The sequence below is a fragment of the Mya arenaria genome, chromosome 9, assembly GCF_026914265.1.
Source record: "Mya arenaria isolate MELC-2E11 chromosome 9, ASM2691426v1".
NCBI lineage: Eukaryota > Metazoa > Mollusca > Bivalvia > Myida > Myidae > Mya > Mya arenaria.
The window spans coordinates 28,747,071-28,759,934 of record NC_069130.1 but is presented as its reverse complement, the minus strand read 5'-3'; the positions used below and the strand labels follow the sequence as shown (position 1 = coordinate 28,759,934).

At 31.2% G+C, this 12,864-nt stretch overlaps 1 protein-coding gene across 4 annotated transcripts in view; it reads right to left on the bottom strand.

The window, feature by feature from the left end:
• Window positions 1–1,701: 1,701 nt before the first annotated feature.
• The window catches only part of LOC128246718 (calmodulin-binding transcription activator 2-like), a 62,845-nt gene continuing 51,682 nt past the window's right edge, over window positions 1,702–12,864 (bottom strand). For 3 of the 4 annotated variants that reach the window (XM_052965091.1, XM_052965093.1, XM_052965092.1), the window contains one exon: window positions 1,702–11,272. In XM_052965091.1, the coding sequence (XP_052821051.1) occupies window positions 11,146–11,272 (127 nt within the window). In that variant the 3' untranslated portion in view covers window positions 1,702–11,145. The remainder of the gene's footprint in view (window positions 11,273–12,864) is intronic. The other variant, XM_052965094.1, reaches the window with a different exon arrangement.

Genomic DNA, 12,864 nt, shown 5'->3' with positions numbered 1-12,864 from the left:
TAAAAAATAATAATTATCTTCTTCTTGTTCTTATTATTTCTAATACTATTGGATGATTTAAACATTTTTAAACAATTGTTAAAGTTAACAGTCATAATATCTAAAAATAGCCCTAAACTCCAGGATATCATTTGAAGATTTCCTTTGATATTCAACATTGTACACAAAATAGCTACATTAAATGTCCATCACAAGAATATCAAATTTCTTCTTTCCCCATTTCTTTCATTTGTATAATTTTTATTTAGAATGTCCACTTTTATAAATAACTCTCCAATATTTCTGGATTACAATCTTCTTTTTTTTATAATGGATGATCCAATTTACATCAAAAGATATGGTATTCTGATTTCTGTCTTCTTTTACAATTCATATCCTTTGATTTATGAAAATAGACCTTCCTCTTAACATTTCATGGTAAATTTGGTTTTACGTAAAATCCCATCGTATTAACTAAGATTTCATTATTTTCCACTTTATATAAGATTTTGCATTATTTTATATTAATGTTATGTCAGATGAAACATAACGTGAACACTCTCTCTATATATACATTATACATAAATATATATAACAGGAATACATCAAGATTTAGCCATCCACCATTTTAGATTTTTGTACTTCGCTATTATAAGGGTAGATTGTAATACTTGATATACATGTAAAACAATGACCCGTGAAACGGCCCGAGGCGGTCAGACTGGTTTTTACATTCCATGGGTCAATGGCTGTCTGAGATTTTTGGGCTGATAAATCACACATCTGGTTACTTTTAACAACTTTGATAGCCTAGTAAAATTACAATGTTTTTTCTAAATTGTCCCTCATAATTCTGTCAAATAGATGTATGGTTACTATTAAGAAATCTCACCCAAAAATAAGTCCTTGTAATAGCTACATCAATCATATAATTAGATTTTGATGCCATGTGATTTTCCAGGTATCATTTCAAAGGTTAATTTACTTACTGATTACTTACATGTAAAATAAATTACCAAAACTACCTCATGATTGTATGGTTTGTATTATACTATTTGTTCAGTACTTCGGATGAAATCAGATGTATCAAACGATAGGGTCAAAATATTCAAGATTCACACATTGATGATTATGAAGGCAGAATTCCTTATACTACATGATGGTTGATCAATGATCACTAAATTAACATAGTATCATTTCACTCTCAGTTTAGATTCAAATCTACATTTAAAAAATAATTTTCTTCTATATATTTTACTTCTATAATTTTATACATAAATGATAGTGAAAATTATTGCTATTTAAAATACGTTAAATTTTTTGAACAAATAAGTAAAAATTCCTGTTGAAAAGCTGGGTAATTGGTTTCCCCTTTAAGTTTCTTAACAACTGTGGGAGCTGAACAAAACATTCCATTTGTATAATTTTGACTGTCAATTTTTGGTCCGAATCTTGTGTTCTCAGACATGGGCTATGAAAGATGGCAGACAGTTTTGTTGAAGTTTGATTCCCCTTCGCATGTTCATTAATTACCACAACACTGGTCATCAACATCACAATCATTTTCTCAATTGTTTTAAATGCAATGGGTTCTTTTAAAGCCTATTATATATTGTATAATAAGCAGTTGTAATGATCTTTTCAGACCTTTTATCATTTATTTTCATATATAACATTGCTAGAAAAGCATGTACTTGACATTCTAAAACAACAAACACAGCGTCAATTTCGAAAAAGTTTATTTTTGACAAATTTGTAAGTAAAAAAGAAACAAAAACTTATCACAATAGCAAGAATAAAATACGTGGAAGGAGAAAAGACAAATTGTAAGAAGTCAGAGGTTAACAAACAGTGCCTTCAATTATAAATGAGAGGGGTGGTCAAAAAGCAATGGCGAAAATCCAAGACAAACATGGCTAACCACAGAAGATAATGAATGTTCAAAAATAGCATTTGCTTCACCTAAGTGCAAGAACTCAATATCTGCTTCTATTTTTATATGCAGTTATTGAGTTATTGCACTAGGGCCCTTATTGAGCCCTTATTGATATTTCCATTTGCAATCGATGATATAAAAATTTACATCAAATCGTCCACTTTATGCAATAACTCAATATCTGCTTCTATTTCTATATACAGTTATCGAGTTATTGCACTTAAGCCTCACAATTCTAAGTCTCTTATTTCATTCAGCAAATTACTTATACTTAATGTTACAAATTAAAAAAAAAGTTTATCAGGATAATTATAAAGATAAATTCCTTTAAAAGCCAGTGCTTCTTAAAAAAAAACACAAGAATATTAAACAAATTATACCTAAAAAAAATCTTGTGCTTAGCTTGATACTGTGATAAGGAGCTTAGTATTTTGCGACAAATTAGTGACCAGCTTTAACTAAAATTAATATCTTAAAGGCAAAGCTCCCTGATGTTGGGTGACCTTCTATATTTAATTAATAAATGTATAAATAGCTTTCACTGTTAGATACACAAGTTCCATGATTATAATTGCAACACACTTCAGTGAGGCCCTGATTTTTTTGTGTTTTTTTTACATAAAATTATTCAAACTTGTTTGAAAGTCATTGGCTAAAAGCTGTGACCATTACCTAATAAAAGGTTACTAGATAAATCAAATATAAGAGCCTCCAATATTTGGATCAGTGATAGAAGAAAATAAGCTTATCCATGAAACTGTCTGCATTCTTGATACAGGGAACTATGCCTTTAACTATTGGTTTCCATAATAATTTGAATTCCATTTGAAATCGAACATTTTCTAAATACCAAATAATTTAATTGCAGCATTGACATAAAACAAAACTCTGCTTTATGCAATAAGCATGTTCTTAGACAATGGCTAATCATTTAACATACTAAATTTGTAGGCTATGAAGTGTCAATACTTTTAGAATTCAAATACTCTTTATATATTAATACGAGTGTTGATTTCAGCATTGCTAATGTGATCATTAAATTCTGAGTATCACAAAGTATGTCTAATTACAAATAGGTAATAATTCAAAGTATGTCTAATTACAAATAGGTAATAATTATAGCTAGCAGTGTACAAAGACTAGAATAATTATGTAAAAATTTGTAAGTAAGCAATATTCTAAAGCTATATATTATATTATTGAAGAAAAAAATAACTCTTTAAAGAATAAATATGTAAAGAATGCCAAGTATAAAGGATGATTTATATGACGAAGAAACAGAAAACATTATGCCCCAATTTCTCGAACAATCTTTTAAGCCCCTTAAAACACAATCAAGCCAAGCTCCCTATTTTAGTTTTGGTAAATATTGGCCAATTGTTTAGATCTTGGTTAAGGTTTACAATGTTGTTAACGTCATCGATGTTAACTTTCAAATAAATGATCAGGAATTTTCTCGAATACACTCATGTTCAGCTTTATTCCTACAAGATTTGAGAATTGTTTTAATTGTACAGTGGAAACTCACTAAACCGGACAAGGTCCGGACTGGGCAAAATTTCCGGTTTAGTGATGATTCCGGTTAAGTGAGGATTTGATGTACGGAGTAAGTTTACTCAAAATATTAACTGAGTTAATCTTTAAAGGCTTTTGTCCTCTAGGGACAGTCCAATTCTCTGACGTTTAGACGGAGGTTGAGACATGATTAAAGCACTTGCAAAAGTGATAAGCATAATTAAACATTTCTGCTTTTATAATCATCTTTTTTCCAAGTCTTGAAATAAAACAACTCGTGTAATTTAATGTTTGTTTAGTATGTTTGATAGTTTAATTAACGCACCGCTCTAATTTGATTCAATCATAGAAGCCTTTAGATAAAAGAACCCTTCAAAATGATCACTAAATAACCGTTTCTAGTTGGGTATCATATAAATTGTAGTTAGAAATTTACAATGTATCTGCCGCCATGTATGTATATATGTTTTGTATATGACCTCATTTGCCATGTGTATGGTATGAGCGAATAAACGGTGTTTGACTTCACTTCAGTTCTTTATTTTCTGCAACAAACAAATTAATGTTTCAATCAATTTTTTTTTTCACAAGTTTGATTATCGTGCGACAGTCAATCCACAGCGCAATCATCATTATCGATTATCGAGTTAACACAACATCACAGGTGTAATATTTAACGACGCACCGGCTGTAAAAACAAAGTGACACGCGATTCGCGAATTCCTAATACACAAAATTATTTTGACATGTTTGAACAAATAAACGTCCGGTTTTGTGAGGTAAAATTATGTTGACAACTAACAAATTTTCTCAATTTTTTGTCCGGTATCTGGAATTCCGGTTTTGTAGGGATTTTTTTACATTGAAAATAGAAGGGGAAAACCGGGACTCTGAAAAAAGTCTGGTATCCCGAGGATTCCGTTTTTGTGGAGATCAGGTTTAGTGAGTTTCCACTGTACTTGTATTATTGAAATATATAAGCACATCATATTTGACTTTAAAAGTAACAATAATGTTAATCGCATTGTTAACTTTAATTATGTTCTGTACAATAAGGCCAATATATAATTTTCTTTTTCCAATAAGCTTTGACACTTTTAAAAAGGAAATAATTTACAGAATAATCATGATTAACTATTTTTTTGTTTATAAAATCACTTTTGAGCAAGAAATTTGGCTAAAATAAATATGAGACTAAAACTTGTAACAAAGACATTTCGTTAAATTGGGGCCAGTGTTTCCCAAGAATTTAAAAAAGTATTTTAGCTTGTGTAATTTTAAGCTCACAATATGTCATTTCTGTTCTAGCAAAGAAACAAAAACATTAATGAAAGATCTCTGATATACCATAACACCATTTAAATATCTTAAATAATTTCCAAGATATGTAAAACAAGTTCATTGTAAAATACTAACAAACAATGTAACAATAAATTAATTTCATTTTATGTACAAAAAACAATAATAATAGGAAAAATTTGGTACAAAAATAACAACAAAAACACAGGGCTGTCATTGAATTCTTACATCAAAACATGCATATGTAATAAATGTAGTAAAACATTAAACTGTAGAATATTTTTATTTTGCAAGGTCCAATTTTTGCTCTTTTTAAAAACACAACAACAACACCTTTCATCTTGGGTTAGAATTTGTAACATCATTATATTATCATTAATACAAAAATTAAAACTTTATAATTAATATTTTGACACCCATTTTTATAAGTGACCGGATTGTAATGCAAAAATTCATCAAAATTAAACCTTAACAAAATTAAAACAATCTACAGTAAAGTTATTTACTTGCAATAGTATAAGCGCAAATTGTAACAAAATCAATTTTCAACAAATTCACAACACTTGATTTGATAAATTGTACTTAATGTCAAATATATATGAGACAATGATGGTCTTTCCTACCTATTGAAAATAATTAAGCATGACAGGAATATATTTAGTTCAGTGGCCTTAATAAATTAAACTTTGCACCAATTTCATTTCAAAACTTCAAAAGTCCCTTCATTAATTCAAACAATTTGAGAACATTTTTGAGACATTTAGAAGAGATAAACTATCCCAGCCATGATGAACTATTATTTGGAAAAAGTTACTAATTTAGTTACTTATTTTGCAACATGAAATAAGTGCCACTACTACTACCCGGGACAGATAGGTAGGTGTAGGTGGGTAGAGGGGACAGACGGTGTGTGTGTGTGTGTGTGTGTGTGTGTGTGTGTGTGTGCTAGCATTGGGACTTTACTAAGTAAAAAATCTCAACCGGTAAACAACCTTAAAGTTTGGGACATCAAATATTTCTTTACCATTAATTCCATCTGAAACTGTCCAGTATATCAAGTTATTATTTTTTTTTAAAATAACAAAAATTTATTCCATCAGAAACTATTGCATAGAAATCTTTCCAATTTGTTAAAAATAAGAGTTCAACAGCTATATACATACAAATTTGAAGAGGATATTTCTTTTTTAAATTTCATATTCAATCAGTAACTGAAACAATTCAACTGATGTTGGAACAAAATCAATTTCAGTCCTAAAGGAAGCCATGTTAGAAACAGCACACTTAAGTACAAACAATGAAAGCATATAATAGGATGAAGAATTTGATGGTGGCTTGATGCAATACTGAGTTAGCTGTCATTATAATGCAGAATTTGATGCTTGCTTGATGCAATACTAAGCTAGCTATTATTTAAATAAAGAATATACGCTTGCTTGGCGCAATACTGTGCTAGCTGTCAATGTAATGCAGGACATGATACTGGCTAGATGCAATACTGAGCTAGCAGTCATTGTAATGCAGAATTTGATGCTTGCTTGATGCAATACTGAGCTAGCTGTCATTGTAATTCAGAATTTGATGCTTGCTTGATGCAATACTGAGCTAGCTGTCATTGTAATGCAGAATATGATGCTGGCTTGATGCAATACTGACCTAGCTGTCATTGTAATGCAGAATTTGATGCTTGCTTGATGCAATACTGAGCTAGCTATTATTTAAATAAAGAATATATGCTTGCTTGGTGCAATACTGTGCTAGCTGTCATTGTAATGCAGGACATGATACTGGCTAGATGCAATACTGAGCTAGCTGTCATTGTAATGCAGAATATATGCTTGCTTGATGCAATACTGAGCTAGCTGTCATAATGCAAAATATGACCCTTGCTTGATGCAATACTGAGCTAGCTGTCATTGTAATGCAGAATATGATGCTGGCTTGATGCAATACTGAGCTAGCTGTCACTATAATGCAAAATATGACCCTTGCTTGATGCAATACTGAGCTAGCTGTCATTGTAATGCAGAATATGATGCTGGCTTGATGCAATACTGAGCTGTCATTGTAATGCAAAATATGATGCTGGCTCAATGCAATACTGACCTAGCTGTCATTATAACGCAGAACATGATGCCGGCTAGATGCAATACAGAGCTTACTGTCATTGTTACGCAGAATAAATGCTTGCTTGATGCAATACTGAGCTAGCTGTTATTTTTATACAGATCATGATGCTGGCTTGATGCAATACTGACCAAGCTGTCATAATGCAAAATATGACGCTGGCTTGATGCAATACTGACCTAGCTGTCATAATGCAAAATATGATGCTTACTTGATGCAATACTGAGCTAGCTAACATTATAATCAATGAAGGAATACAATGGAGCACATACAGCTTTGAAATGAACCACTGACAAATACCTTACAACACCTGAGATGACTTATAAATCCTGGGTTAATTGGAACTTAACTGGTCAGAAATTGATGGGTAAAATATGAATGGGTAAATCACAAGAACACCACGAGTGGATGGATACGAATGATTGTCTGTTAACTCCCAATGGGGCATAACTTAACAATGATTAAAGCCAGAGTTATGGTCCTTGATACACATGTGCACATTGCCTCATGCAACGTGTGTATTAAGTTTCATGTGAATAGCTTAAAGGTTGTTTTAGTTCTGGCAAAGATGACGACAACAACAATGCTATCACAATGCCTTGAATCATTTTTACAAATACAGATGAGTTAAAAGAGGCTTGTTTTGCCACCAAGCAAATACAACAAAATGTCATAGATCATTATCAAAAAACACAAAATTCATTTTCCAACAAATTGTGACTAAAGCGACCACGAAAAGGAAAAATGGAAATGGAAAAATGAAATATAAGGATATTTCACCATTCTATGAACATATTGATTTCAATTAGAGAGAAAAAATATAATCTATGCAAGTTATTCAAACAATAGTTGTAATTTGCTTGGCAGAACAGACTTAGAGCATAAAGTGTTTCAATATGAAATGGATAATTGTTTATAACAGTTTATATCATAATATTACAAAAAATAAATGTATTTAGTTTGTATAATATAACTCATTATATTCATCTGATTAAATGAAATGGTATGATATCTCATTTTCTACTTATTTTAAAGCTGCACTCTCACAGATTGTCACTTTTGACATATTTTTAAATTTTTGTCCCAAAATGAGATGATTTTGACTTTGAAGTCTTCAATTCAGTAAAAGAAAATTGTCAATAGAACAAGAACAATTGTTTGGAAAACTGCCAAAATTTTCATTTTTTTTTTAAGCGTAAGTAATACTTAAAGCTACAAACATCTTAAATCAAACGTAAATATGATAGACTACCATCTGATCTGTTAAAAGCAATCTTATGTCACTTGTTTCCAGACATTTATGCAAAATTTGGCTAATTCCTTGACGAAAATTCAAAAGTTGTTAAAACAGTCAATCTATGAGAGTGCAGCTTTAAACAAATTGTAGCTTCTTCTGTTTTCTCCAAGAAGCACACAGTAAATATAAATACATACATGTATGTTAAATATGACAAAATAAATATGTGACATAATAACGATTACTTCAACTATAAGTTTTCCTAACACATGTTTTCTTTTCGGTAGCTGGGATTTTAGAGTCATTAACCTTTTCATACATATGTTGTTGTTTTTTTTAATTATTTCTTAACGCAACAAAAACTGTTTAGTCCATCAAACACAGAGCATAATAATGTATATATGTCAATCATTTCAGACACTTTTATTTTTTTTTTTTTTATTTTTTTCCAATTTTTTTAATTAAGAAGTTTTTGTGATTTTTTTCAAACTGATTTTAACAAGCATTGGCAAACTTAATTTCTTTTTCACAGGGTAACATTTAACCAGTACAAGGATTGAAATAAGGGAACAATTAAAAATCTTTTTTTCAAAATAACAATAACTATGAAGTTAAGTGAGACTTTTAAATTGAACTGTCATTAATTCAAAATGAACAAATATTAATTCAAATCGAACAATCTATAATAATAAAGAATAATCAATAAATCATGTCATTAATTTATATCATTAGAAAAAGACATGTGATTTTATCAAATATAAAAAAAATGAATTTCTACATTTATTTCACGTTGCTAAACAAGATTGCCAGATAAAATCTTTCAAACAGTTCAAACAGTTTTATTCAACTTTGAAAATAAATATTCCACCATATACATATTACAGAATTAGTAACAAATGCAAATTATTTAACAAAAACAAAACTTAATAGCAAATGCTGAAGTAAAAATATATATTTCAAATGCCCTATTTTATAAATGAGCTTGATATATTAACAATCACAAGGGGCCGATTGTTCAGAACTTTTTCAAAGTTAACAACGTTGCTATATGTACCATTGTTAATTTTCAAAACTTTACTACTCTGAAAGTTGGAAAATGGACAAGCCTTACTTTTTACATTTATTGACATAACTGATTCAGCTATGCCTTGATTGTTTTATCTAAAAACATCTATGGTATTAACAATAATTGTTAACCTTTACAAAGTTTTAAACAAATGGTCCAATATTAGAATATGCTGAATATTTCTTTTCTTTTTTTCTAATTATAACTAGGCCTAAAAAAATACATTTAGTTTGGTTAACCAAACTATAACTACTAAATATGCGCCGACCCTACCATTTTTTTAGGCAAATTATATTTTTTTTAAGAGTGTGTTTAAAACTTTTGAAGCTTTATACAGATGTTCACTTTAACACCATTCCCTGGTTTGCCTCATAAATTGAATGTTAAATGTAAAAAACCCACAAGAGATGGATGTAATTATAAATGTACTACAACCAGCCAACAAATAACAACAATTATTTAAATTAATTTTCACCCCGTAACTCCCAAATTTCTATTTGACAAAAATTCAGCTTCAATAATAAAAGCAAATATTAGGGAATTATCATCAGTATTTAAGTGTTCCATATATTTTCAATAAGTAAATAAATAAACAAACATATAGCAAGAGCATTGCAGGAGGATTCAAATGCTCATGAATCTGTTGTTTTATCCACCAAAAAGGGGCAAAACTCAACAATTTTTTACCCGGAGTTATGAGCCTTGCTATAAATGTGCACATTGCCATAGATAATAGGCATACAAAGTTCCATGTTAATATCTTTAATGGTTTCTAAGTTATGGCCAAGTTCCAAGTTTTACACTATTAATAACTCTTCTTTTTTTTTCTCTTAGAAAACGCCCTCAAAATGCTGATAAAAATCCCCTAAAAAATTTGCTGGCTTTACAGTTGTAACAGAATAGTCCAAGACCTCCTCTAATAAGAAATCGGCATATAACCAGGTTCGGCGCAAGAAAGTTGTAACTAATGAAGATATAGAAGAAAAACATCATCTTTTAACAAAGCAGGCAACTCATTTATATCACACAAGTGTATCTTTACTGGCTTAAATATTTAACCATAAAGGCAAACAACACAACAATTTTGCTGAAAAATAAACTGTCATATATACTCGAAACAGAACTATGTCAAACAAGGCTAAAGAGATTCAACCACAAAATTGTCAAAGTCTGATAAAAGGAAAATCTTGCGTATTTTTATTTACATCATGTCAATTTCAGTACACAAACTGTTGCTACTATTATGCGTTCATGAATAGTTCCTGCATGCATTTTTCATATACAATTGGTAAATAAACTATTACTCTTCTCTAATAACTTGACCAAATCTTAAATTTTTTTTATCTGTACAATAGTGAAAAGGATTTCATCAGTTTTTCCATCGTAAATTTTCTAAAAATAGCAGACGTTTTGAAGCAAAGTCCAAAATGACTTCCTTGAAAGCTATGTGAGAAAAAAATGTTAAAAAATGCTAACGGTTATAGAGTTTTCAGTTTGTACTGAGCTTAACATCTCCTTAATTCTGTGTGATACACTTATTACCTTTGACTGACTTCCAAAGAAATGATAACATAAACTGTGTTCACCAACTTGTGCAATAAATAATACAAATAATACAAGACATTCTGCAAAACGCTGGTACTTGTTTCAGCTAATTGACAGAGTTGTTGCTCTTGATAACTATAGGTCTGAGTAGCAGCCCTTGGATAAACACGAGTTGAGTTAAAGTCATTGGCTTTCCAATAAAATTGATGTCCCTGAATACTTTCCAGTGGAAATTCTGCCTCTGAATAATCTCCTATTGAAATAATGTCGCAGGAATTACTCCCTTCTATTCTTCAAGTGAATAACTCCTTCTGGATATTCTCCAAATGAATTACTGCCAATGAATATTCTTCAAGTGAGTTTCTGCCCATGAATACTCTCCAATTTAAAAAATCTCCAATCTACTGTCCAGTTGAAATAACTTGCTACCCTCCAGTTTAGTTACTTCCCCTGGCTACTCTCATCATGGATGGCCTCCCCTGCCTGCTCTTCCTCATCCCCAGGAGTGACGGTGGGGTCAGAGGCGTGGGGGCAATCTTCGGTGGGAGTGCTTGGATCTCCCTGGGACCTGCGGGCAATTAATAAGATGAAATTAGGTTGGAGAATACTGAAAGTTATTTCTATTGCATTAATGTATATATAGATATTACATCACAGAGATTAGTAAAGGTCTCAATGACAAAACTTGCCCTTTAACACACTAGCACAGTGGGCCGATTGTCCAGAACTTTCTTTAAGTTAGCAATTACGTTAATGTCATGGCTGTTACCGTAACAGCTCTTGAAGTTTAATGGATACACTCCTGATCTGCTGTATTTTTAACAAGATTTTAGACAACTGTTTCAGCGGTACTGGTTTATATTTCAAAATATGAGCACACCATTAAATAATTCACATTTAAATAGTAATTTAAGATGTTGTTAACTAAAACAAAGTTCCTTATAATCAGCTCACTATGTTTCTAGATCTGATTTCTACTTGTAAGTTTCAACAGCAGGCTATGTGAAATATCAGTTCATAGTACATGATTACGCCCATAAATTACACTTTAACAATCATATATGTTATGCACCAGTCAATTGTAACCACGGCCCCACCAGGTACGGGGGTATACCAGGGATAGCGGGGGAAAATGGGCTGTGTTTTTACGTTCCAGGTGACCCACATTGCCCAGTAAACTGCGGTGGTTTTGTTTTCGCACCAAAAATAATGGGGAATGGGCCTTTACCTAGGATGTCCCTGAGGTGCAGGGGCATTTGGTGGGGATTTTACCAGCAGTTTGTCTTCGCAGGGCGGAGATTTTACCTGGGTTTGGCGGGACTGCAAGTCAAAGTCTCCACTATTCCCAGGACCTGGGGGGCTGTGGTTACAATTGGCTGGTGCATTACACAAATGATGAATACAGGATGAAAAAGAGCAAGTAATTTGACAATTGATATCAATAAAATGGGACACAATGAAAAGTTTATACTGTTAGTAAATATAAAAAAAAGTTCATACAGTCAGTAATCATTAAATTGTCATCAATTAGGAATTAAGAAATAATGGTAGTGACAACCCAGACATGCATAACATTGGTATTAGAAGTAATTTTTAAGGAGCTGTTTCTGTTTAATTATAATTTGGCCATATCAAAATTGATTCTATGTTGAGCGTCAGGTTCCAACTTCAAACCCTCTCTATACAGCAGAAAAACATGCAAGAGAATGAAACAAAACTTTTTTTTACAACAAATGCCTGTGAAATGCAATGGTCTTCTGCATCAGGGTTTTTTCTCTTCATTTTTCAGAATTAACAGGACTACCTGGCCTATTGGTAACTATGCCCCTGCATATTGAAATATCAACTTCTTCCTTTGTATGGTGTATTTCTCGATTCAGGTATTATTATTTTAATTTAAAGGCGCACAATAAAGTTTGATGAAAAAATTTTTTTTTTTAATTATCATGAATTATTATGTTAAACTCATCTGACTTTTATGATAAAAAAAACTAAAAAGGATCTGATCTGGCAAATCTATATTTTAGCCTTAAATCATATATTGGGGGGGGGGGGGGGGGGGGGGGTTCAATTTAAAACTACTTGGCCAACAATTACCCAGTTCAAAAAGCACCATAATATCGCTACAATTTGTTTTTTATGTCCAATTTGTTTTTCTGT